The 27,985-nt window shown below is 41.4% G+C and overlaps 1 protein-coding gene across 1 annotated transcript in view; it reads right to left on the minus strand.

Moving 5' to 3' along the window:
* The window catches only part of LOC308113373 (collagen alpha-1(XX) chain-like), a 70,836-nt gene that overhangs the window by 9,154 nt on the left and 33,697 nt on the right, over nt 1-27,985 (minus strand). Inside the window, exons 12-32 of the mRNA XM_080469629.1 lie at nt 27,259-27,388; nt 22,592-22,737; nt 20,609-20,738; nt 20,273-20,412; nt 19,451-19,577; nt 19,217-19,356; nt 19,003-19,135; nt 18,010-18,158; nt 17,802-17,931; nt 15,395-15,511; nt 13,563-13,709; nt 13,302-13,358; nt 12,911-12,949; nt 12,611-12,749; nt 8,231-8,373; nt 5,714-5,823; nt 4,312-4,470; nt 4,142-4,219; nt 3,923-4,009; nt 3,777-3,830; nt 1,573-1,668 (exon numbers count right to left, since the gene is read on the minus strand). Coding sequence (XP_080325755.1) covers nt 1,573-1,668; nt 3,777-3,830; nt 3,923-4,009; nt 4,142-4,219; nt 4,312-4,470; nt 5,714-5,823; nt 8,231-8,373; nt 12,611-12,749; nt 12,911-12,949; nt 13,302-13,358; nt 13,563-13,709; nt 15,395-15,511; nt 17,802-17,931; nt 18,010-18,158; nt 19,003-19,135; nt 19,217-19,356; nt 19,451-19,577; nt 20,273-20,412; nt 20,609-20,738; nt 22,592-22,737; nt 27,259-27,388 — 2,451 coding nt within the window. The remainder of the gene's footprint in view (nt 1-1,572; nt 1,669-3,776; nt 3,831-3,922; nt 4,010-4,141; nt 4,220-4,311; nt 4,471-5,713; nt 5,824-8,230; nt 8,374-12,610; nt 12,750-12,910; nt 12,950-13,301; nt 13,359-13,562; nt 13,710-15,394; nt 15,512-17,801; nt 17,932-18,009; nt 18,159-19,002; nt 19,136-19,216; nt 19,357-19,450; nt 19,578-20,272; nt 20,413-20,608; nt 20,739-22,591; nt 22,738-27,258; nt 27,389-27,985) is intronic.

A 27,985-nucleotide genomic window follows, 5' to 3' on the forward strand; every position in this document is an offset into this window, starting at 1 on the left:
CTTGCCCTGTTTGCTCCGCAAACAAAACATCCCATCAGCCTCCCTCTGGTAAACTCCTGCCTCTCCCTGTCCCTGGCCGTCCATGGTCTATCATCTCCCTCAACTTCGTCACCGGGTTCCCTCCATCCAAAGGTCCTCACGGTGGTGGATCGCTTCTCTAAAGTGGTTCATTTTATCCCCATGCCTAAACTCCCTATGGCCAAGGAAATGGCCGAGGCCCTCCTCCATAACATTGTCCGTATCCATGGCTTCCCCAGGGATATTGTTTCCGATCGGGGCCCTCAGTTCATCTGCAAGTTCTGGAAGGAGTTTTGCACCCCAGTCGGCACCACGGTGAGCCTCTCCTCCGAATTCCTCTCCCTGACAAATGGGCAGATGGAGAGACTCAATCAAGAGTTGAAGACTGGACTTCAGTGTATTGCCGCCCAAAACCCAGCCTCCTAGACAAAACAGCTCTCATGGGTGGAATATACACACAACAGCCTTCCCAGCTTTTCGACCGGTATGTCAAATGTGTCTATGGATACCAGCCTCCTCTTTTCTCAGCTCAGGAGAAGGAAGCCACAGCGCCCTCAGCCCTGGCATTGGTGAGACACTGCCATCGTACCTGTGAGAGGGCCCGCCAGGCTTTGATCAGTCACTTCGCTCAGTCACTTTCTCTGTCTGACTCCCTGTTGCCAATCCCAGCTCTGTTTTGTGGATTATTCTCCTTGTCTCACCCTTTGGATACCTCTGCCTCGCTGATTGCCCTCCTGTGTAACGACTCTGCATTAATAAAACCCTGAACTGTCCTCCTGCCTCGAGTCCTGCCTTTGGGTCTTCCTCTGTCTGAACCAAGTCCATGATAGTTATGGAGCTTTGAGATCAAATGATTCAGACCACAGATATTGTTGTTTTCTAACTAAACCATGTGAACTACAGGCATGTAAAACTCATCTTGGTCAGAGGATCTAATTCTCAGCAGCTCCGAATCATGTATCCCGTCTTTACCATAAATAAATGAGCATTTTGGCATTACATTATGAGTTTCTGCACCTTTCACGATTTATGGATGTGTCTGAATCAAATGCTTCAACATCAGGAGGAATGGAGGTGTGGAACGATAGAATGCACCTCTAAAGCCGTTTCCAATGGCAACCTACGATACCAGTATTGGGTATCGGTTCAATACCAGGCATGAGTACTTGCACTCATAGTACCGGTGAGTACTCAAATGCAAGTACTCATACACTACTCGTTTTGGAAAAAAGTGGTATCAGTGCATCCCTATTGAAAAATATAGCTATCGGATCGGTATCGGCGATACTGGCCCTGTATTTACTTGATATTGGATTGATACCAAATCTTGCAGTATCGCACACCACTGATGTGGTCTGCAACACCAGGGGTAAGGGAACCATTTACCCAGCTGAATGCAAATGGTAAACTTACATACACTGTCTCCCCACTGCCTGCATCGGATTACTGCAGTTTGATTGTTTGATTATATAGTTCAGTGAAAAAGTACTTTATTAAATGTACATAATGTGCCCAGTAAGTTTGTGTGAGTGAGAAAGAATGAAGTATACTCACCACTTTTCCATGCACTGTGATCCCCAAGGGTCCTGCACGGCCCACAGCTCCAAGGCCTCCCTCAAAGCCGGGCTTGCCTGGAGGACCAACCTCCCCCTGAGGAAACACTCATGATTGTGTCACTGCAGAAAAACAGCTGCACAGAAAAAAGACATCACTCGGGGAGAAAGGCCGAGCTTCAGATGAGCTCTCAACGTCACAACTGAGTGGCAGAAAATTCTGGACACAGTTAATGACTTGCCAAATCATTTTTCTATGATTGTGAGAAATTCAAATCAAAATTTTGCAGAAAACCTGCATCCGAAGTTTAGTCTCACGGAGGAGGCGCAAGCGAGATGCATACGGAGTAGACCTGTTTATTCGTGGCACACAGAAAGTTATTCATTTAAATTGCCGTTTGAACGCTGTTTTCTTTATATGTAGCTCCAGAGGAGCAGTCTGTTATCCTACCGTACAGCTGACAAGTCAAAAATGAGCATTTCTGGTAAATCTACACGAGGTAGAAGATGGACAAGTCAGCAGCTAGCTGAAGTAGCTACTAGTTGCCGGGCCCAAGCTGACACGGCAAGTTTAGGCTCTTCGCTCGAGACGGAAGAGGACAAGTTTTCACTTATTTTGCAGAAAATGTTCAAGAAGCTGCTGCAGTTTTTCGACGAGTGGTTCTACAAGTTGAAGCAGAGTTTTAATACTGCAGGTTTTATTTCCAAATGAGAATCGATAAAGAACCGAATCGTTTCGCAGAATGGAAAATGGAAGGGGAATTGTAAAAATCTTGTCAATTCTCATCTCAACCAGCAAGTGCTTACTGAAAGGCTGTCGACTACCGAAAAAGAGAGTGCGGACCACAAACTGCGGATCCAGGCTGTGGAGACCCTGGTTGTCAAGCTACAGCTGGAACATTCACGGCTTTTTGCACCATTTAGACAGTCAGCATGCCAGAAGGCAAGGAGAAAGGGCAGCCGACCCAATTTGTTTCCAACTGGATTCCGAAGTTGCTGGTTGAAGACAACTTCAACAAGCCGATCGTCATTGACAAAGCACACCGCACGCGGCACCAGACGGCTGCAAATGAAGCTTCAATGAAGCTTCATTTGGCCATCGCTACTACATACCGTATCGTATCTAACTTTAGTTATCACAGTTTTTTCCTCTGTGAAAGTTATTTTTGTGTGTACCAGTGAAGGGATGTATGAGGGAGTGTTTTTTATTGTCATTAGCTCTTTTTTAGCTCGAGATCCTGGACGTGAATAAGAGTAACTCTGCTTTGTTGGGGAAGCGCTGGATGGAAGTTTTGCATTTATTGACTGTCACCCACTCTGTTGGTTGTTTTCTGTTAGCTGCCAGTTGGACTTTTGGCAAATTTTTCATTATACTGTCACCATGTTTACTGGCTCTATGTTCATCTTCATGACTTATTTAGGTACTTACAAATAAATAACATGCTTGACTCTATATCATTGGTCTTTTGGAATGTTCGAGGATAATGACTTCCAATAAAGTGGGAAAGGTGTTTGCACATTTGAAATCACTCAAATCTGACATATTGATGCAGGAGACGCATGTTTTAGCCATTCGGCACAGGAAACTAAGAGCCAACTGGATCTCACAGGTCTATCACTCACCTTTCACATCCAAAGCCAGTGGTGTTGCTTTTCTTTTCAGAAAGTCATTCTGCCGAATCGCTTGCTTGCTACCTGTGGTTGCGCTGCAGGAACTTTTAAGTTGTCACAGGACTTAGAAGCTGCTCTGCATCTGGCAATGCTAGTTTGAAAAAGCTCATTCTCCTGGCTTGGAAGTCTGCCCACTACCCTGTTTTAAACAACTGCTCAAGGAGACAGTGTCAATATACATTATACAGATGGAAAGACGGCGCCTGCATAAGACTAAAATGAATAACAAACACTTTTTGGAGTATTTGGGACCACTTTTTTGGCTCAGTGGAACATTACCTCACCCCCATAGAGAGTCTTTCTATACAGGTGTGAACAGGTGACTTGGACGTCTACTCACTTTGCTTTGCTCATGAGATGCTACATATTGTCACATGATGTCTGAAGGCCAATGTTATAGGTTGTGAACGGGCAGACATAAAATATTATATTGTACCACTTGGTGACTGTCTTGTTTTTGTTCTGTTACTGATATAAAATTAGAAAAACAAGATAAATAAAATATTGGAAAAACAAACAGAATTTTAGTCTCACCTTTAGACCTCGCTCTCCCTTCTCGCCTTTCTCACCACGGGGTCCGGGCTTACCCTGGTCGAAAATAAGAGAAACGCAGAATCAACATGTTTTCAGCCAATAGTATAATTCAGCAAATACTCTGTGCCTGATTTGACAGGACATACGTTTGCGCCGGGCTCACCGGGAGCCCCAGGTACATCTGAGGAACAGGTACAGCTATAAGCAGGAGCAGGACAGCTCTCATCGTCTCTCTGAAATCACCAACCAACAATAAACACATTGAATCAAAACCAGTGAACCACAAGGACTGACTTTATGGAATAGAAAGCTCAGACTAATGTTTGATGCTATTAGACAGTAACGTGACTGTAATGAATACTGACCATTCCAGGCAGGTCACAGCAGGTGTCCTCTGAAGCCCATGTGGTGTTACAGATGATTTCAAAGGACTGAATCTGAAACTGCAAACAATCAAACACATAGGAAGAGTTCAGGTCTGGCCAGAGTTCAGAGACAGATTAAACTGGCCAGAGCAGAACTGAGTGAAAAGTACCGGGGCTGATCCACTGTTAGGTCCTCGGGTCTTGGTCAGTTTTCCCAGCATCTCAAAGCCATCGACGGGCAGGTTGCCTAAAGGGCGAGCAGGCCTCTCTCCTACACGCTCACAGTCCACAGACAGAGAAACACTCACCTGGCTGACAGACAGGTGAACCTGGTGGGGGAAGAGTGCAAACACTATTTTACAAAGAAGACATGCATTAGAGTTGATCTCAGTGTTGAGAACTTTCAGCTTCTCCTTATTATTCATACATGGAATACAAAAAGAGAAGAAACTATATATTGGTGTCATTCTCTACCAGAGATTTATACCAGGGGTGATCAGGACGATACCCAAAACTTACTTAGAAACAGGGACAACATGCAAATTCCATTTGAAGTGGCCAGAATCAAACTTGGACACTTTACAGTGAGGCAACAATGCAACCACTGCATTACTGTGCTGCCTATCCAAACCTAAACCAAACTGAAATTGAACAGAGGATTCACATTGTTAAAGTACTGCAGCATTTATTCATTAGTATCTGCATCCACCCTTTGATATTGTCTGCAGTGACCATTGGCTGCCCTTCAATGAAGCAGCTGTGACCATCCCCGTGTCCACCGCTTCCGTCCAATGGACATTTTCAGCCCTAAAGTCAATTAAAACTTCTGTAGGAATACAACAGAGCAGCTCGACTTTCAGCATTGTCTTCAATGGTGATAAAATAGGACTTCTTGATGGAAAATAAACGCAGAGAAAATCTGTACGACAGAGTAATTGAACTCTGATTGAGGAAAAAAAGAGGATGGATTTTGTGGACAAATTATAGGGATTTTTGGTGAGTAAAATTTTGTTATTTTCCTAAATAATACATGAGGTTATTATTGATGCTTTTTTAAAATGCGTGTCGCAGCTGTAGCTGCAGTAGAAGGAGAGTTGTACACTCTGGATTTGTTTCTTCAACAAAGGTATTTAATGTGGCTACCTGAAAAATAAATAAAAAAACAACCAAAGACTGCTCCTTTTCATCCTTGGCCCAGTGCAGCAGCTCTTTATACTGCATTTCTGCTTAACAACATGTTTTTTCGAGGTACATAAAGTTGTTGAGGGGTGGACTGGTTCAGACTGAGCACTACTGAAGGCCCAGGTTTGAAATGCACAACCCACCACTGCCCTCCATAATACCACAGTTGATCACACACAACGCAAGACCTACGTTTCTTGGATAAAACCCCCATTTCTGCCCTCAGAACTTTTGAACCCCCCCCCCCCCTTTAGAAGAGGCGTTATCTGTTTTTTTGTCTGAGATGTTTGCTAGTTTCATCCACTAACATTGGCTTTGGTAAAATTTGGTTTTAATCATTGTGCCGTTTTCTCCAGAGTGGAAAACTGAGCCCTGGAAGTTTCCTCTCACCTTGTGGAAGCTGCCGTAGAACAGCCGGTGGACCTGCGGTTGGTCGAAGGTCAGCTCCTGCACCTCTCCTCGGTAGTCCAGACTGAAGTACAGAAGGTGCTTGGTTGTAGCTGTGGACAAGAAATACACCGTCATCAGGAACATGAAAAAAACTGTTTATCTCCAGTCCACCAGAGGGTGAGCTGTTATAACAAATATGGGTGATTCTCATGAAACTGTCCTGACTTTTGCAAAAACAATTTTAGGTAAATTTTGCTAGTTTTTTCTCTCATTAGTAGGAAGCAGGCTCTCAATTAACTGGCTCAATTAAAGTGAGCGGTCAATACATGTTTTTAATACATGTTCAGGATGTTTTATTAAGTCGTTGACCAAATAAGTTCATATTGGTAAATATTTGGATGGGAATGAGTTGTACCTTCAAATTTTAGGTTTGCACGGGAACTATTTGTCAGTTCTGTAATCATAAAAGACTTGACAAATAGTTCCTGTGCAAACCTAAAATTTGAAGTTACTACTCATTCCCATCCAAATATTTACTTCAGTGTTGCGGTAATGAAAAACTATTACGGTAATGAAAAGCTTTGTTACGGTAATGACCTCACATGGCATTCATACATCATAGAAGCCATGTTTTTAGTATTCACAAATTAGGTGATATTGCCCAATCTTTTTCGCTGTTTATCATGTAAAGCTACATTAGAATTACTGAGTGATTAGATTGTCTTAGGCAATGACAAACTAAGTGTGACTTTACAAAAAAAAACCAATGAATTAAGAGTGATTCATTACAGAATAACAGATGGTTTAATGCAACCACAATCAATACAATGTAAACAACAACATTTTTAATTAATCAAGAGCAATTCATAACCCAGTGTATTAATGACAGAATGTTTAAGGTGATCGCTATCAATACAACGGAATAACAATCAATACACTACCACTTCGGTATTCTTCTAAAAGGTCTGGATTGCTGCAAATCTTTTGTCTGTGCTTCTGCACCCTTGCCTTTGTAGCTTCTCTGGCTGCTCTTTGTTTCGCCACATCTCCTGATCTGATTTACAAAAGTTATCCAACATTATAGAATACTGCAGGTCTTGATATAAGTATATTTCTAATAATTCCTTATTCCAAATATATCCCTGTAGCAGATTTCATTCTCATACCGACTAGCTACATAGCCAGCTGTAGCCATTTTAGCTAATTATTATAATTTTTTTTTTAATTCATAAAAAGAATTACAGGAATGAACAACATGCTCAGAAATAGTGCTTTTTCAACTCGTTTCAGCAAAATGAACAATAATGTGGTGTTCAGCATAATTTCCTCAGCATGTTGGAAAAAGAAGGAAGTCTGTAACCCATTCCGGTCATTTTTAATGAATTTTCTTATCAGAAAACAAAATTAATAAAAATACATTACTCGCTAAAATAGAAAAACTATAAATTTATGGAAAAAGCTTTCAATATTTCTGGGGGAAATAACTCATATAATTTTAGAGAAAACTTAAGAACAAAGGTTTAAAAAAATTATAGAAAAAGAAAAAAAAAAGATCAAATTTCGAGAAAAAGGTGGGGACCACTTGAACCCTGTCAAGGACCCCTAGGGGTCCCCAGACCCCACTTTGAGAACCACTGTCCTGGAAAGCCGACCATAAAATTTGGAGCCCTGACTATACATATATAATAAATTACCGTAACACTTCATTTCATTACCGTAACAGTCTTGTATATGTTACGGTAATGACTGGCGGTCCCATGTTGCTAGCAATAATTAGCAAAGTTAGCATGACTCAGCAGGAATATTTTACTAACAGTTTGGCTCTAGAAAAGTTACTATTCCACAGAATATGAAATAATTATCTTCAAAACTATTTTAAATATACCCTGTTATGGTAATGAACAATAGTAGTGAACCAAGGGGTTGATATAATTACAATCTTTAACATATCCACTGGAAGAACTTGAAAGATGATCTTACCTGGTAGCCATTTTGCAACTCCTCTTCCACACAATGCATTTATTTATTATTATTATATATTATTATTTATTCATTTATTGGAACTCTGGGATTTTAATGGAGCCAAATATCTCTGTTACGGAAATGAACTGTTCATGCTCTAGACATGTGTACAAAAAGTAATTATTCACAAATAGATGGCCCAAAATGGTAACACTGCTAGTTAAAGGGTATAACTCCAACCATTTTTTGTGTTTCTATGCATATTAAATTATGGGGATGTATTGTGATAATTTTGAGTTCAATGTAAAAAATAAAAGTCCGGACATGTTACGGTAATGAACTTTTAGGTGGAAATGTTGTCATAAAATATAGAGTAATACATTAAATGCAAAGACAACAGTAGTCCTACAATTAGTACATGCCATAGTTTGATATATAATACAAAAGTAAGATTGTTTTAGTAGTTTTAGCCTATCAAATCCTTACAGACATGACAAAATGCAATTTCGTGAGAATCACAAACCAAAACAACAAAATATAAGAGTTGTTCCTCACGGTCAATCACCACGCCCATCTTTGGCTGGAAGTCATTGTCAGTGAGCTGCCAAAGGGCAAAAGGCTCCCGCGGTGTTTCCTGCAGCATGCGGAAGGCAATGCTGATGGTGTGCTCTGGAGAGAAGCCCGCAGGATGGATGAACCTGGAAGGAAGAGGGAATCTTTCAAAACACAAGCTCATGTCCAGTGGAACGCTTCAGAGTTTACCGGTGTGGTGGATCCTTTTGAACTCACTGTTACCTCAGGATATATGACATTCCACAAAGATTTATTTCAACCTACTGGGAATCTAACTTGGAATCAAACAATGAATAATCTGCAAACTGAAGTCGACCTTGATATCATGTCACACAGCTGCTCATGTGCCTTTTATAGGTTCAACACCAGTGGTTCTCAAACATTTCACAGTGTGAGGAACTACTGAGCTCTGCCACACTGAGTCTTACCCTACTACATTTTGACTTATTAATTATCTTAAATATGAATTTCATGTTTTATATTTTTTCAATCAAAGTTTTGTAGTATTTTGATAATTTTATATATTTTCAAGTACAATTTTTAAAACAAATATATGTATGACCACATACAGCCCAGTTTCATCCTCAGTGGGCCATACCAGTAATACGTATATTGCTATAAAAACCGTTAAATTTAAACTTTAAAGTTTTTCTTTATTGTGGCGCTGATAATGAAATTGTCTGCATTTTCCAAAAACCAAACAATTACTGCCTAAAAGGATTACAATCTGAAAATAAAACCAATTTTAATTGAACTTTCTGCTGCAAAATACAGTGAAATGTATTTCAAAATACAGTGAAATATATTTCAAAATACAGTGAAATATATTTCAAAATATAGTGAAATGTCCCCAATAGCTGTTGCATCAAGCATGTTCTTACAAACTCATTACTTTGAGCTCGTGCTAGTTTACCAGCTTTCATGGCAGCAGCATCGATATTCCAGCTCAGGTCTTCGTGTCGTGTCGTGTCGTGTCGTGTCTGTTACTCTTTTGAAATTTGTTTTTAAAAATGTATGTTTTCTTAGAAGTTGTTACAATTTGCTTGGTGCTTTGGCCAGATTGGAGCCTTGTCAGAGCCATGTAACAACATGTAACATGTGACAACGACTGAAAATGTAACAACGACCCGAATTGCTTTAAAATATAATGCAACAAAACCCAAAATGTAACAACTGGTTAATAATGTAAAAAGATTTAACAAGAATTTAAATGACATCTTAATATGTTTAATGCTTATACATAATTTTTTTACTGATGATTGCAGAAGTAGATTACAGATTATAGGGAATTGAAGACTTGGGCAACAGCAATCATACATAAATACCATAAACTGTATATAGATATACGTATAAACAAAAAGCCCAAACCTTTAGAACTCATTCTTTCAGTGTTTTTCAAATTACCATAAATCATTGACTCCCTTTATGATGTAAAATAAATGATTACACTATTAGGGGGAAAATATTTCGCCTGCCCCATAGTGCTTAGTGCTGTCAAATGTTATGCGTTAATTGTGGCAATTAATTTCAAATATTTAACTCGTTAAAAAAATGAACGCAATCATTGCAGTTATGTTTACTTCTGTTTTCCTGTTTTTTTCCTTCTTTACTCTAGAACCTTTAGTCACGCGAGCAGCGGCTGCAGAGCAGCAACATACCTCCTAATCAGTGGTGTAGTCTACGTGATACGCAGGTATACGCCGTATACCCACTAGAAAAGGTTCAGAATTTCCGTATACCCACTGAAAAATGCCCAGAGATACGTATCAGCATGGTTTTGTGACATAACTTTCACACTCCCGTTCATAAATCTGTCTTTTCTGTGTTACGAAGTGGGCACCTTTGGACCATAGGGGCCTCCGTCAAGCGTGACGTCACCCGACGTAAGAGCTTTAAGTGGGCCGGTCTGCACCGCTATGCAGTACTGGTACTTTTAAATGTTACCCCTCAGCGTACCGGGACTTTTTTCTAGCAGACGGCGCGTACCGGAGCTTTTCGTAATGTCCGGACTTTAAGCCGCTACTTTTTTCACACTTTGAACCCAGCGGCTTAAATAATGAGGATCATTTATGGATTTTTACTGGTAAATGAGATTCATGTCAACGATACATGGGTGATGCGTTCAGGTGCATCACGTAACTCTGCACTCCGGGACCGACCAATCGTCCTCAGAGGAAAATCTCCTCTCCTCACAATCAGCAAATACTTTATCAACAGAGATAAAACCCTCAGTGTTTGTGTATTTTTCCAGGTTCCTCTGTGTCAGTTTTCAAGTGAATTCACTGCAGCATTTTTTTCACAATTACACACTTAAATTACACCCAATACCTGTACTGCAGTACAGGCTGATTAAAAAAATCCCACCAGGGACAATAAAAGTATATCTGAACCTATTCAGGATGGTGTGTAGTGACATCCACTCATCTCTCTCTCTTTCTCTCTCTTATTATTTCCTTTTATTTTTGTGGGGGAATTATAAAAAGTCTGCCAATATTTAAATAAATATGCAATTACTTACAACATGTACTTTTTTATTGTTTCTTTTAATCTCACATTATTATAATAAACCAGCCGGTGGATCCACACGCTGCACAAGGTGCTTTATTTTACACTGTCCACCTGCCGTATAAAATGTCTGCGCACGCCACTGAATAATATGTTTTTGTCCATATTTGTATGAGAGACTGACAGCAGGTCACCGGTACCGGTACCGGTACTACAAGAGGTGTACCGGTACTTATTTTTTTCCTCTTAAAGCACTGCCCAATGTTGACGACTACGGAAGCAGTGAAGTTTTGGCGTGAACGAGACGACAACATACAGCGATAGTGAGTGAGGAAGGAACGTGGAAACAAAAACAATGAACAGAGAACCAAGCCAGATGACACTCTATCAGTGTTTCAGTCATCCTGCTGCTCGCCCCGTTACTACTGACGCTTTGGGACACTCCAGCTGCAGCTGACTAGTTTTAAGGAGCCTGACGACTGTGAAGACGCCACAGCAGCTTTAACCCATGAAAGGGAAACTTATTGTCACTGGATGTTCACTGGTTAATTAAAGTCCAGCTGTTAAAGACTGTTATACAGCTTGTATTGCTTACAATACATTTACAATTTGATGATACATAACCAGTCTGTCATGATCTCAATTATGTGTGGATGCATACTTCATGCATTAATGAGCGTGGTGGTTCTTGTTTGGGGCTGTTGTAGAGCAGCTGCTGCTCTGGGAGGGGGTGCTGCGGGACTGATGTTGCTCCAGGATGGGGGTGTACGAGGCTGGAGTGTACCCACTAGAATAAACTAGACTACACGACTGCTCGTAATGATGGGGGACAAATTATTAGACAGAAAGATTCACTTTTAAAAAAGTTGCCCAATGGCTCGTTGGAGAAAGTGAAAGTCATCTGCAGACTTCGTAACGTAAACGACCACAAAAGCAGTTCTGAGCAGCAAAAACAGCAGGTTGCCATGTTGGCTGACCAGTCACTCAACAAACTGCTAAAGCTGAAGGAAATACTGGAAACTAGTAAATGATTAACTTGGTAAATGATTCTATTTATATTAGTGGACTTCACAGTATATTATTGTAACTTTGTTCATGTATTAAGTTCACAGCTTTGTTCTAGAAAGGTTCAAATCCTCAAAGTGTTGGACCTTCAACATAGAAGTCTGGGTTTAGTTTAGATTTTTATCTTTGTTGGTTTGCTTAACTTGGAGAGAAACAGTGTTCACCCAAAGCTAAAACCAAGTACTTGAATATACTTGTATATAAACATACTAAATATACTTATACATGTGTTGAGTCGACATTAACTCCATGATTTCCCATAAATAAATATTGATTAAGAGCTTCAATCTTAAGTTGAAAAAATGCAATTAATTGCAATTAATTACAGAAAATTACGTAATTAATTAGTTATTGTTTTTTAAAGGATTGACAGCACTAATATATATAAATATAAAACAAGGAAATCTCTTATAAAAGCAGATGTTTAGAAGCAGTGAGCGAACATGTATAGTCGTAATTCTGTGATTTAATGTGACTATTGGGGTAAATGATTCGTGATGGACCAGAGGAAACATTTAAATTTTGTATTTCTGCTTTGTTTTTCAAAGTGCACATGAAATAATATAATGAAAAAAAATCTGGACGTTGGAATTCAACTTTTTTCTTGAAGTGCAAAATCATTTTCTTTATTTTCATCTCCTTTCATTTTTTTATTTTTTTCTTCGGTGGCCCTGATACTCTTCAATACGTCCACCCTCCCAAACACAGCGAGATACAGATGAATGTAAGTGGTGACGGAGGTTGAAATGCAGTGAGGTGGGGGTGCAGGGTGAAATGCGTGAGGAGCCTCACTTGGTGCTCTGCGTCAGCTGCACGTCTCTGTACAAACTGTAGGTGGGCAGCGTGTTGAAGACGAACGGCTCTGCTGCTACGCCCTCCACCGAGGAGTGGGCCGTCGGAGTCAGACCGAACGCCTCCATCATGTCGAAGCCTACACACACACACACACACACACACACACACAGGCGCTGACTACTTCAGAAGTGTGTGTGTGTGTGTGTGTGTGTGTGTGTGTGTGTGTGTGTGTGTGTGTGTGTGTGTGTGTGTGTGTGTGTGTGTGTGTGTGTGTGTGTGTGTGAGTGTGTGTGTCACCTTTCAGGATGTTGTTTCTGATGGTGACTTCTGGACAGACTACAACACAAGGGGGCAGCGTTGCGTTATTATACGACAAAAGGGAATTTACACTTTCATATCAAAATGTCAAAATGTGACACTAACGTCTCACTGAGGTAGATTACACAGATTATTCTTTTGGATTACCTCTAAGTAAGTAAGTTACCATTTAAAATCATGAACCAGTGGGTTAAACATAAACATAGAACATTCTGATGGTTTGATTCAGAACGTTGTTCTGTACATTTCCTTCATGAATAAAAACGTCTGATAACTTTTCAGCACACCGCGACATATTGAAAACATTTTGACTTCATGTTGAACTTGGATAAAGATGAAAGTAATAATTATATATAATGAATACGTGAACCTTCATTGTGGATGGGATACATCCGAGGATGGATGTTGATTCTGGCTGCAGCTGTCGCTGAAATGAAGAAAATCAAATCATAAAGCATAAGATTGTGGTGGTGATTTAAAACGTGACAAACAAAACACACATTTACTGCTGCTTAATACTTCCTACATAATCTAGAATCTATAGGAGCGATCGCTGCCACAGTAACTGAGGTGGCTCCTCTGTGGTCAGCTCACTTCGATCGTCTAACACACAGTTGGGAGCGCGCCTCACCTGTCGGGTGGAGTATTGAGACCGCAGCGCCCTCTGCCGAGCCACGCAGGGAATGCACGCTGATGCGATACAGGGTCTCCGGTTCCAGGTTGGTGAAACAGTGACTGCTGCTCAACTTGTCCACCATTTCTTGTGTTGTTTGCCTGTCTACACACACACAAAGACGACACACGTAATAACAGGAGTTCATGTGGCTTTCAGCTGAATTCAACTCAGAAAACTGTTAATTGTTGGGTTCAGAGTAAAAAATACTTCCTGTTTGTGTTCAACAAAGGGTTTTGTTTGTAAAGAGAAAAATAATTTTTAATATAGATGTGTTTCTGTTCTGGGAGTTAAATTGAAATTAAATGTAGCTTAATGTTCATTTTCAGAAAATCTGTAGAATACAGAATTAGAGCTGGGCAAAACGATTATTAGATTAATGATTATTTATTCAATTAATCGATTAATCTAACAATAATTTTTATGATTACCTAAATGATTATTTTTTCGATTATTAATTATTGTCCCATTGTTTGATTGAATTAGCAATTTACACATCGTGAACACAAAAAAACTTTGATTCTCATAACATTGCAATGGATATTCAACATTTCTCTATTACATTTGTTATACACTGCTGCTCCTAAAAACTCTCCAAATTCCAAAATAAAATTCAAGTAACAATTAAGTACTAGTAATTAAGTAGTAATGCATTCTGATATCAGATAGATATCACATGGATAATAAAAATTCTGGCAACACAGTGTTAAAACTTATGTGTTGTGATGTTTTTTTAATAATGTATAGCTTGTTCTCCAGCAGTGTGTTCTTCCTTTTAAATACTAATTACATAAGAATAAGTTTGTGCGTGTAACAATAGTGCACAAAACCGGGCCGCAAAGAGAAAATCTAAAGTTTTATTTTGAAAAGGCAGATTTAAGTTTCTGTTAGTCTGCATTAAGTTACTTTTTTTTTTTAAATGCTTCACTTTCATCGGCGCTTGTTTCCTGGGCTTAATTCCATCTTCTTCTTTTTTTCCAAACACCATTAGGAGTTTTTCATACAACATCCTGACGGTCAGTGGAAAGATGATGTTTCTTAAAACCGTCCGAGGTGCAGAAAAGGTCGGGGAGTTCTGCTCTATATATATATATATATATATATATATATATATATATATATATATATATATATATATATATATATATATATATATATATATATATATATATATATATATATATATATATATATATATATGTATATATAGAGGCTCTTCCATACTTCCTGCATTGCTCTGACCTGCACTTCCGTTCATATTACATTTCTGGGTTCACGACGGTGCGCCTTTCATAACGTAACCATCCTGGAAAAAAAGTCGGCGTTCTCCTCCTTCCCTAAAGTTGTTTATATTTCACTTCATGAGTTGTTCAGGAGTTTAGCAGCGCCGCTACTGCCACACGCTGCCGCCATCTTTTGTTTTTCGCCAACGCAGCGACACACGTTTGTTTGCTTCGATGTATTTTCAGAATCAGCAAAATGGATTATGTCCACACGTCGCCCCAGCCCAATACAGATATTAACGATTGCAGTTTAGAGAGATGATGAAAAAAAGGGACTATCGTTACTTGTGTTTCTGTTTGTTTTTGATATTCCAAGTTATTCCATAGGATTCATAAATAAGGTATAAATAAGCTTCTGGCTTTATCCGCTTCCTTTCTTTGTTCATTTAAAGTTCACGGTGTCTTTGTTTGTGTTTGAATCGGAAATGTTTGGACCAAAATAACGTATTCGTTCATTGATTCTTTCATTAATTCATTTAATTTGTGCGACTGTGAGAGGAGATTCACCTTTAACAGACTGGATGACGAGTCGATAACCATCGACAGCAGAAACTGGCCTCCAGGACACGCAGATACTGGAGTGATCTGACCGGACCACACTCACACTGCTCACCCGCAGACTGGCTACACACACACACACACACACACACACACACACACACACACACACACACACACACACACACACACACACACACACACACACACACACACACACACACACACACACACACACACACACACACACAGGGTGCAGGGTTCACCGACTGTCTCTAATTTCAGTCACAACCCGAATCAAGAGGAACAGAAATGTCCCAGTTTGCCATCGTGACACTAAAGCAACAACAAAACGAACAGCCAATGAGGAGAAAGAGTCGGAAATGTTCACTTCTATGCTCAATTAGGTGCTTCAACCAGTTTTAACAGATTCATGCAACGTTTTCATGCAGAAGAAGAATAAAATCTGTCTCTGATGTCTTGTCCTCCATTGTCCTCCATATCGTTAGAATCATGTCGTGTTCTTTGTTCTCCGTGTTTCTTCATGGTCAGTTAATATGTCCAGAATCATAACAGGACATTTCAGGAATCTAAGGCACACTTAGTCAACACTGTGTTGATTTATTTTAAAAGGTTCACGCTTGTTTTGTCGGCCAGTGTGTACTTTCACTATTTTGGTAAATCAGAGAGGGGGTCCTCAGGCTACCCTCACAGTACTTTAACAGAGGGGGTTCCAAAAAAGAAAGTTCTTTTGTTTTGACTTTCTCACCTTCTCACCAACTGAATTACACAGTTGATAACTTTTTCAGTCCATCTTCAACTTTCTAAGAAACACATCAAACGTATAGGAATATAGATAGCTGAGAGGATGGATTCAAATCAGATATTGTATATATGTTTTGGATATAAATTTGATCTACTAGATAATGGGTGCATACACAGTATGTGTGGAAGCTGATCGACCAGGACACACTGAGGGCGGCACGCCCCCGGCCCGCCCTGGAGGGGCCTGGTTAGGAGCAGGGGACCTGGGGGAGCCGGGCCCCTCCTCCGGCTCCGGGCTGGGGAGGGAGGGGCCTCTCCAGCCTGGGAGGAGCTCAGATCGCCATCAATATTTTAATATGTTGCTGTATGAATCCTCTGTTGTTCACATATTCAGCTTCGCACTGGTTGGTTTTTTTGGTTTAGTTTTTTTCCTGCTCAACTTTCATGTTGGTCCCTATAGAGCAGACGCGAGGCAGGACGGAGACCGGGACTCTGGAGCACACGCTACGGCCGTAACCGATGCTCTACATGCAGCTGCAGCTCTGTGGCCGCAAAAAATAAAACTAAATTAACTAAACAACAAGTGCAAAGTGGAGGATGTAAACAACAACAGAGGAGTCATAAGGTCCAGATCTCTCGCCCCGGCTGAGATTACTGTTGCATCGTCACATATCTGCGGAGCTCTAAACTCCGCCTACATTTTAACCCTCCCCTCTGTGGTGGAAACGCCACCCAAATTTCGGTCGGGGTCTGCTTTGCCGTACCGCTCCGAACCGCTCCGTTCCTTCCATGAACTTTTTGTGCGGTGGAAACGTGGCATTAGTGATGTAGTAGCGAGTAGCCAACTACATGGTTTTGTTTGTGTTGTTCTCTTGGTTTGTTTCTACTTCATGTCCGTTTGATGGACTTCAAAATGACGTAGTTGCTCTTCGCGGCGCTAAAGCTTGTAAGCCCCCCTGTTGCCCCCCTGTTGCCCCCCTGTTGCCCCCCTGTTGCCCCCCCTGTTGCCCCCCTGTTGCCCCCCCTGTTGCCCCGCTGTTGCCCCGTTGTTGCGGGCATGTGTATGTAGTAAAATGATGGAGGTTTAAAGGGCCGGTCATGTGCCCCGCCCCCGGCTCTGATTTGTTCTGCTCGTGGTTAGGAGGACTGTATACCGATACTGTGGTGTAGATTAATGTTTGTTCTATTTATGATTGCATCTTTTCTTTAGCGACTGAACTGGAGGTGTCAACGAGCTCAGCCTTTAGCAGGGATCTGCTGGATTATGGCGAGACTTTCCCTCAGCTGGCTCCCAAACACCTTCATTTGAAAACTTTTTTTTAAGTATATTTCCTGTGTAGTATCCATCTTCTGTTGGTATTCTTTTTCAGTTTTGTGTCAGATCATCTCCCATATTGCTTTTGTTTTTTTTCCAAACTTAGATTTCTTTGCTGTAACGTTGAGCTGCCTAGTGTCACATTTCATGTTGTTTAATGCTCCATTCATTCACTCCATGGGTTTAGCAAGCAATGACACCCGCAAAACCCACATCTGATGTTTCCTTTTGGTGCCTGATCATATTCACCGTCGGTCACCTGCAAACCGCACACAACTAGCAGGCTGCCAGTAAGTCAAGTGCTTTGCTCCATGAGAGCTGGTGTGTTAGACTGACTGGTTTTGCCCTGAGCCGAGCCGCTGCCTCCCTCTCTGTTGCGGTATTCAGCCGTGACCAAGATGCTGTAACGTGTATCCGGCTGCAGCGACTCCAGCAGCACCCGGTCGTCTCCACCCGGGACCAAGACCTGCAAGACGACAAACCGGGTGAGGCGCGGAGGTGGAGGCGGACAGTCTGATGAGGGTTGGGAGTGGAGGTCACTGACGGTGCTGTCCTGGGTCTCAGCTCCTCCCGTCAGGGCGGCGTAGGACACTCGGTACTGGAGGACGTGAGCGTTGGGAGGAACCCAGCTGACCAGCAGGCTGACCGCAGACTCCTCAGAAACCGTCACACTCGATGGGCCTCCACCAGACGCTGAAATACACAACACGAGGATTAAAAGTTGAATGAAAGTGATTGGGCGCGCACACGCGCACGCGCGCACACGCACACGCACACGCACACGCACACGCACACGCACACGCGCACACGCACACACACACACACACACACACACACACACACACACACACACACACACACACACACACACACACACACACACAGTTTTCTGCTGCCATCAATCATCCTCAGCGCTGGTTTATTGCCGCCCTCAGACTGACCTCAGCTGGAAAAAAAACCACGCTGCTAATAAACAGTTTGAACTCAAATTAACCTAAAATGCTCAGGTGCTGTTGATGAAAAGTTCAGTGAACTACGTCAGGGGTTTTCAAGATGGCGTCCTGGAGACGTCACACACACACACACACACACACACACACACACACACACACACACACACACACACACACACACACACACACACACACACACACACATTGTTAATATCAATATCAATTATAGTTTTGTTTTTTATGTAATTTGGAAATGTGTATATTTTTCTTTCTCTGCTTCTCTTTACTGCAAGCATGAACTACTGTAATCCAGGTTATGTATTACTTTAGTGAATGATGAAATTGAAAATTCAAGTAATAAGAGTGAAGGACTAAACACTAAATATTCGTGTTTGTGTGCCGTGAAGATCCATACAAAACACACAGTAGACTGACAGTTAAACCCCGACCAAGAACTCAACTGTGACCTTGTGACTCCAATGATCCACTGCTGTTTGAAGAATGGGGCTGGACAGAAATGAAGCTCCAGTGCTGCTGACCACATTGCTTCAGTGTGTGTTAGATGTACATTATGTGTGACTCACAGGTGCTGTAGCGTATAGCCACGGCTTCACTCTGTGCTCCGTCTCCATACAGTGCAGACAGAGAGATCTGGTACTCTTTATTGTCCTCCACCTCCTGCAGGATGGCCCCTTCACTCTCACCACTCACCCTCAGCTGAAATCATACAACACACATGAAAACTGCTTTTTTTTTTACTTCATTTTTACTGATATGAGCCAGGAATCACTCCCTCACCTGTCTCAGGTCTCCTCCGCTGAGGGAGATCCACTTGATGAGGTAAGAAACAACGTCATCAGCTTCAGACTTCCAGCTCACCCTGATGTCACTGCCGGAGAAGTTGGACACCCTGAGGTCTGATGGGGACGGGACCTTCACTGGGAATGGAGGAAACATATTAGAAAAAGCTATGTAGAGACTTGTACGTTTTATGAAATAAAAATGCAGCAGTTTAAAGCATGCGCGTCTTACGTGTTGTGATATTAGTGGTGAGCGCTGCAGACAGGCCTTGTGGGTAGTGGGACTGGACTGACACCAGGTATCTGGACAGAGAGGATAAGTTCTGCACCAGCACTGAGTTTAGACCTGTCACCTCCACCTGGAAAACATATTTTATAAGAATGACCGACACAGTCAAGACTGATTCACGCTCAACGTTACAGACACATACAGAGCTTTCTATCTGTACTCCATTTGTTTCATCCATATTTCTATCCATCTGCTGGAAGCTTCAGGAGTAAATATGATTCCCTTGCTCATGTGAATTGGTTTTCAACATTGTCATGTCTTCATACTCCCGTGTGTCCCTCACCTTGGTGTGGTTGTTAATCAATCCATCCAGTAGGGGGCAGTGTACAATGTTGGTTTCATCCAAATATTGATGAAGCAGGTTAAATGGTTATCTGGTCTGGTGGGATGATGTGTTGATCTATGTTTTCAACTTTGCCAATGAAGATGTTTCTAAACTGTTCAGACAAAACGTCCCAAGGTTCTCGGTCCTGATGTCCAGCTGAGATACTGTTGTAGATTTGTTAGTATCCACACACATTCGTATAGTCTTTCTTCAAAGGGATTGTCATTTAACGTCATTTCTGTTGTCCTCTTGGCTTGTTCACTAGTCACATATGTGCTATACGGCACAACGCTGTCCCTACAGGTCATCATTGGTAGAACTTTGTTTGCTTCACATCCATAAGCGCCATGGAAATGTACACCATGCTTCATCCATGTCTATCTGCGTATTTAGTGGTGAGGATATTATCCCATCTGGGCCATGTGTGTTTGCTAAGTTACCTGTTTGACATCACTGCCGTGGTTGGTGCTGTAGGTGATCCTGTGGCCAGGAGTATCCACAGAGCCAGGCACCCAGCTCACCTTCAGTGCACTGTGGGTGACCATCGGGAACTGGACACTCACTGGCGGTTGGAGAGGGACTGCAGGGAGAAGCAGCACCATGCAGGTGATGAGGCGGAAGATCAGGACATCCAAGTGAACATCCAACATGAAAGATGTTGACGTTAGAGGACAGGCCAATAGTGTGCAGATGTGAACTACAAGCAACAATGTCCTGAAGCTATCGAAAGGTAGTGGAAAAAGTTGTTTTTAAGGACATTTTGGGGGCTTTCTTACGTGTGGTGGCCACAGCTGTGACTGGGTCACTGGGGTCCTCATCATAGAGCGCATACAGAGTGATGGAGTAGTCTGTGGATGGTTGTAACCCTGTCAGCTCCACCACTGTCTGGTCTGCACTGAACTTCTCCTGTAGAGACACACGAACAAAACGCAAACAGACGTTAAAGAGGCACAATACTGTACTTCAATCTGTCTACGAGCATTAATGCAAGGCTGAGTACTGGTAATGGGGTAAGAAGAAGGATTTACTTGTATTTGCTATGAATTTTTAATGAGTAACAATTGTGTATAATCTTCACACTGTTAAAATGTTAAATGCACAAAATGTAGTCATTTTCACTACCTTTTTGTGGGGGAAAAAACTATTTCTTCTTTTGCCAGAGCAGCTACAGATATCTGATGGGTTTTTAACATCTCGCAGCAACAAATTATACTGAAGGAAGTCGGTCACCGGTTAACAGGGAAACCAGTTAATCCCAAAAACACTGGTGCTCTTCCAGTCCTTAGGGTACTTTATAGTTCATGTTTGTAAATCCCCCAAAATAACTGAAATAACATTAATGTTAGAAAACAACCTCCAGTCTGCCTGTCATTGTTATAACTGTTGTATCAAGTCTTGAGCATAATTTAAATCACAGTCAGAAATTCTTTTGCTAAACTAATGTTTTTTTCTTTTCGTAGAGAAAGCATCCTAACCATGTAAAAATCTATTTGAAGTTGACGTCACTACCGCCCTCAAATAAACCACGTTGGTGAATGCCACTGCCAGATCCTCGTCTCCAAACGTAATCGACAAAGCCATTGTCAAGTATGTCGTCACAGAGCAACAAGCCTTTGGAGAATCTGTCAACGAGCTTCAACCCAATCCAAAATCATCTCAAGGCCCACCCTGCATTTAAGGATTGAAGATGTTGCCAAGAAAAGGAAAATATATTTTGCTGAGGCCATGAGGAATGTGTAGCACATTGCCATCACAACAAACTGCTGGTCAGTCAGGAGGAGATTCATTTACATGACTGCCAACTGGATGGACCCTGACAGCCAAACTATAAACTCAACAGTGCGAGCTCGTAGGCAATTCATGGAGCAACACATTCTTGATGCTTTGGCGTCAATGACATTCCATTCAGGCCACATCCACACCAGCCAAAACCATCTTCTTTTTCCCCGGGGTTCTCATTGGGGTTCTCGCACCAGAATGTTTCATTAAAATTGACATTATGTTGAGATTGTAATCATTTTCAGTACTAACTGTTTGATCTTGCGAAAATATATACAATTTCACTACATACACTGTGACCACAACAAAAAAAAAGAACTTTGAAGTGTAAATTTAGAGGTTATTATAGTAATATATTACCAGTCTGGTCCACTCGGGATGAAACGGCTCTGTATGTGGTCCCTATAGTAAATTAAATCTTATTTAATAATTATTTTCTATACATGTGTATATATTAGTGATGCACCAATACCGATACCAGTATCTGGATAAGAGAAAATCCAGCAGTACAGGCCACAGGGCTCCGGAATAAAACAAGATGGAAGTAAAAAAACAACAACAGATATACGAGGAGACGCAACGTTTTTTGGCTCTTTGGTCTGCATTCGACCTCAAATTTGCAAAATAAAAATCGTTTTTAGCTGCAATTTTGATAAATCAAATAAATGTATTTTTTGCTCTGCCCTAAGGGAGAATAAATATTGTTTTGGCTCATGTTGACAGGGCATTAGATCTGAGACTCATAAAAAGACTATTGTTGTAATTGGATGCTACTCTCAAGGAATATAATAATTCATATTATTCCCCAGTAACCAGGTCTCAGTGAAGGTAAACAAGTTAAAAATGTGATGAGTCATCAAATCGTTTCCAAACAATGAATTGAATGAAAGTGATTGGGCACGGACACACACACACACACACACACACACACACACACACACACACACACACACACACACACACACACACACACACCACACCTCTTTGGCGTCGTCAGGCTCTCCGTGGCTGAGTGCTGAGTAGAGGATCATGTACTGCGTGGCACCAGGGGCTGCGTCCCAGCTCACTCGCAGCGTGCTGTAAGAAGTGGCGGTCAACTCCAGGTTCCCAGGCATGGCCAAGGGCACTGAGAGAGTAAGGAGACAGACAGAAGGGAAAAAAATTACATTTTGCGTTAGAATATATTATGTATATCTTCCACAAAACTGTATTCTGCAAAAAAACTAAACAAGAATGGAAAAGAGTATTTACGCATAAGTAAGTTAGGAGCCAATACATGACGTGACATGACAGGTCAATGAATTAAAAGAAAAGAAAGGAATGACTCTCTTCTGTCAAACCGATGTTAAAGGAGTCATCACCTGATATTCCAACCCAGTGTCAGGGCAGTTCGTCAAATGGTCATGAAATTATATCTATTGATTCGTGTTCAGTGACACGTTTTGTCCCTTTTATTTGTGTTACACATAACGAATTTCAGACTGATACTTTTCAATAGGACTTATCGTTTGTGTCTGGGTCACACTTTCTTCCCTATTAGACAGTGCTCATGCTGTGATGTTTTTGTCTTCAGACAATCAGGCATTAACAAACTTTACCCTATAGCCAATCCACACTAATGGCTGTATAAGTTCCACACTGATGGGCATTAGCATTTTGTGAACACCTGCTCTAGTACGGGCTGCTTGGATGGAAATACTGTGCAGAGCGGCACCGAAGGTGTGAGAGGGAACAGCTGGTTCTCCAGCCTTGCCTCCTGCACTCATCCACCAGCTCCTGGCACTTGGCGTCCTCTCATTGTCCTCATCCATGCGCTCCTCCCAGGACACCGTGAGCTCCAGAATGATCAGGTGCTTGGTGGACTTGGTGACACAATGGTCATATCTGGTCACAGCCGTGTTGATGTCATGCCGGCTGGAAACATCAGCTGTTTTTCAAGGTCCACTTCCAGTTGCCAGTCCGTGGCAGAGGTGAAGAGGACAGACTTTGCCCAATGTTAAGTGGTGGGTTTCTCTCTCGCTCTGTGGAACATGATACGACAGTATTTGGCTTGTGGTGGCCCTTGGTGATGTTAATGGCACCACCAACAAGAGAAACAGTTTAGCCTACTAACCCCTTTAGGTCTATATGTGCAGCAGAAGTACTAATGAAACTGATACCATTGCTATTTTTCGATACCAGGGGATAACTTATTACCAAAATGTTGCCCACCCCTATCTTGCACTGATGGTCGAATTTCCGTTCGTGGGTCAATGCCATTGGGTCTGTCCAGTCGGGCTCTCATTCTCCCCCATCACAGGTTCCCCTGGGGGTACGTCCCAGAAGGCTATTTCATAGCAATGGTTTGGGTGTCTCCCCCATGGAAGAAGCAGGGTGGGGTGCTAGTGCTTTCTGTCCCAGGAGCAGCTTTTCTGAGCTCTGAAAAACTCTATTTGTAAAACACCTTCTCCAGAAAAAGGTTATGATTATTCAAAATCCTTCAAAATTTACTTTCAGGGACTTTTCTTGATGATGATATTAAGGATTACTAATTTGCTTTCTTTCATTGAAGTGTAACCAATAGTTAAGTTTATTTAATTGACTGAATCATTTTATAATTATATTGTAATATAATTATATTATATATTATATAGAAAAAGACACATTTAACATAAAATGTGACCTGGAACAGGAAAGAAAGAAAACTCCAGTTTTTCCTTCCCAGGGAGTGGGAAGAAGAAAACTTATTTAACCCCACCCCCATTTCCAATTAATATTTACATAATGGACGTCACTGTTACATCAATCCTTCGATGTCGGCTCTTCCTATCATTGTGAAGCAGAATTCACCAAGCGTTGGATTGTTCACCCACTAATAGGGAACGTGAGCTGGGATTAGACCGTCGTGAGGCAGGTCAGTTTTACCCTACTGATGATGTGTTGTTGCAGTAGTAATCTTTAACTTTAAAATAAATAACAGGGATCCCAACACCCACCCGTGGGACATCACAGGTATTGTCGAGCAATGATGACCTCTTGTTGTAATCTTAAACAAGCTGCTATCTGTTATTCAAATTCAAAAAGTTATTGTAAAAATTGTTTAATGGCCAAATTTCTCCCAAAAATATGCTGCATTTTACTGCAGGTTTCCCAGTTTTTGTTGCAAACTGTAGAAACTGTGTGGATGGAAAGTAAACCGTGAAAGACAGTTTTCCACCACACAGTGACCCTTTTGTAATTGTTCCTGTTGGGATTTCCAGCCTTCAGGAGGGGAAAGAGGCCCAAAAGGTCCAGCAGACAGATGGAAACACAGACCTCTGAAAAACGCAGTGAGAATGAAAAAACTCCAAAGTTAATCAGAGTTCCTGAGTGGCAGCGACGTGTGCTGGAGGAATAAACACTCTTTGTTTATTATATCCAAAAAGGCATAGAAGCGAGACACCTTTAGTGAGAATGCTAGTCACTTCAAGATCTCGACAGCACTTTATGCACTATTGTTTAAAAAAAAAAAGAAAAGAAAATACGACTGAATAGTGTGACGTTTCCATTTTAAGGTATGAAAAGAAAACTAGAACCTGATGAAGGCAGAATCTTCTTCATCGCTATTGGGTTTTTTTGCGTTTCCCAACAAATGTACAAGACAATCTCCAATTGAGACACACGTTTGATTATAGATTTTTGCTTCTAAACCCAAAGGCTAACATGCTGAAAGATGATAAAAACGGTCAGATACACACACTTGTGTCGAGATTTCCCAATATGCTGTTTGAGTTTGCCAGCGAAGTGCATCCCATGTGTAACTCCAATCAGGTGAGACGCCTCTCCTCTCCTCAGCTGTTTTCCACAAACACCTGCACAATCAACCCAGCGCCTCTCGAGAGTCGGGGACTTCCTGACACAAAACAACCAGTTCACATTTTACAGCTAAAATGGCAAGAATCTGTAAGATACGTCCTCCTGGTTCCCTCTGGAACCTTTCTCAGGTGTTCCAGAGGACACAATTGCTCAAACTCCGTGTCGAGGACAACAAACGATGACAGGTAAGCACCACCAATACATCCATCACTGCTTTTTACACACAAGTTATGGGGATGCACTTCCAGGCCACCGTACAATGGGAATGCTCATATGCACACATGGATTTGTACTCGTGATGAGTGAGGCCGCAGGGCTTCAGTTTCTTCTGTCAGGATGCTGAGCTGATATCTGCCATTTCAAACTTTCCTCTTCAGATGGCTCACCTTCGATAACTGCTTTTTCATCCTTCTATATTCTTTCCGGCTGTGCTGCCGGATGATTGCATCTTCCTCCACTGCCAGGCGACTGTGCCTCAAGTTCCAAGCCTTTTCAGCTTCAAGAGACCGTAGTAGGTTGTATAAGATTTATCTTAGTAAAACTATAGATTGCCTGAGTACTCCGTTTTGATTTATTTATTTATTGCTTTGTTCCCTTTCTCCAAAGCTTGTTGTTCTGACTGCTTTGTCTCTACACTTTGAGCTCTTTCTCAGGAGAGGTCATCTGTTTGACCAGAGACGTTTCTTCTGTTAACGCGTAGATGAAGTAAGTTCTGAAAATGAATTCATGCTGTGTGTATTAAGTTTACATAATAGAATGAATGACACAGAATTACACACAGAATACAAGAAACATTTTTCAAAACATAAACTCCGCAGCATTATTACGTATTACTGATATAGTAGAAATTGATTCACTGTCATATTTACGGGAAATTCCTGTGCCGACAGGAAGTTGTTAATTCCAGCGTTGCCTCAGGTAGATGACTCAGCAGAATCATGGAGTATAAGCAGAAAGACTATGTGGTTAAAAATCTGAAGCTCGGGGACTGTAGTACCAGCACAGAGGGACCTCCTGACGGGCCAGAAACTGGAAATGAGGCGGCCAATAAATTCTCTGCCAGGTTTGATGAGGTCGAGGTTTCTGTTCCTTGTCTTCTCACAACCATCACAGCCATTACATCACCGTAGGCTGAGGCGGCATAGACCGACTGGCAAGTAACTCTTAAGTTCTGAAATATGTAAATACGCAGAAAAGCTCGTGTGAGCAGTGAACCTACTCCGATCTAAACCACTATGTGGAACGATTTATCCTCTTTACAAATGTCTGGAGGTTCTTGGGCACTTCAGAGTGTTTGAGGTGACACATCAGAGACGTCTCGTACAGTTCAGCCTGCAGGTTAACGTGTGTGATCCATTTAGCAGAACACATAATAATATGTTTGAAACATACAACTTCATTATTTACATTTTGGTACATGTCTACCCATTGTAATTTTTCTTAGGCATATTGAGAAAAAAAACCAATACCTAGTCCTGTCCTTATCTTTCACACAATTCTTAACAAAAGGGAACAAAATCCTACAATCTGACAGTTCCTAATTAAGATTTCAAAGTTTATACAAAAATAAATGCCAGGAAAAATGTCCGTGAAGTGAAATAAATTACATTGCCTGTATGTGCAACTACTACAGTGCACTACAAATAGTTTTATACAGCTTAATGATTATAGCAATTGTTAGTTTTATCAAACGGAACAAATAGGACGATGCTTGAACATAATGTCCTGTGCTGAACTAAGCATCAGGTTATGAGTTCGTACAACAGCATCAGGATTCTTAATGTGAGGGTAAATTCAATGATGGCGGTCTTACTTGTAGTCACGGTTCCTCTCAGTGCCAGACCGACGCTGTCGTCATACACGGGGAAGATAGATACGTGGTACAGTGTCTGAGACGAGAGGCCGTCCAGCTGGACAGTGGATTCTGTACCAGGCAACACCACCTGGAGACAAAGCATCACTTACATTCCTTATAGTCCAATCCACACCTAATAGTACATTCTATTGATCCTGTTCTTTATCTGCATTTCATGGTTAATCTTAACTACACATACTAGAAGAAATGGCCAACTGCAGTACTGCACCCAGGATGCTGTTGGGGGTCAACTGGAATATTATCCAAGGTCTTTCTGCTTATTAAACCACAGCTAAACCACAGGACATATATGGTGGACTCTTGTAAACAGATATTTTTTAAAAATTGAATGAAAACAGGATTCCTATGTATGCTATACTTTTATATAGTATTATTATTCAAATAAAATCTCTGTGGTCGCATTCATTACAAAATGATCACATTCAGGCTATCTCCCCTTTTCTTCGGTGTTCACCAGGGCTCGGTTCTTCACCAGGGCTCGGTTCTAAGTTCTCCTCATTCTTTTCGTCACCTATCTCCCCCTTTTGGGCTTATTTACCATAAACACAAACTATAGTTTCATTGCTACACAGATGTACACACTCACTTACTTTAAATCAAGCAATAAATCACTATAATTTGCTCAGGCTTTCCATTAACAAGAGACTTTACTTTTTATATATCC

The sequence above is a fragment of the Lipophrys pholis genome (assembly GCF_963383615.2).
Source record: "Lipophrys pholis genome assembly, chromosome: 8".
NCBI lineage: Eukaryota > Metazoa > Chordata > Actinopteri > Blenniiformes > Blenniidae > Lipophrys > Lipophrys pholis.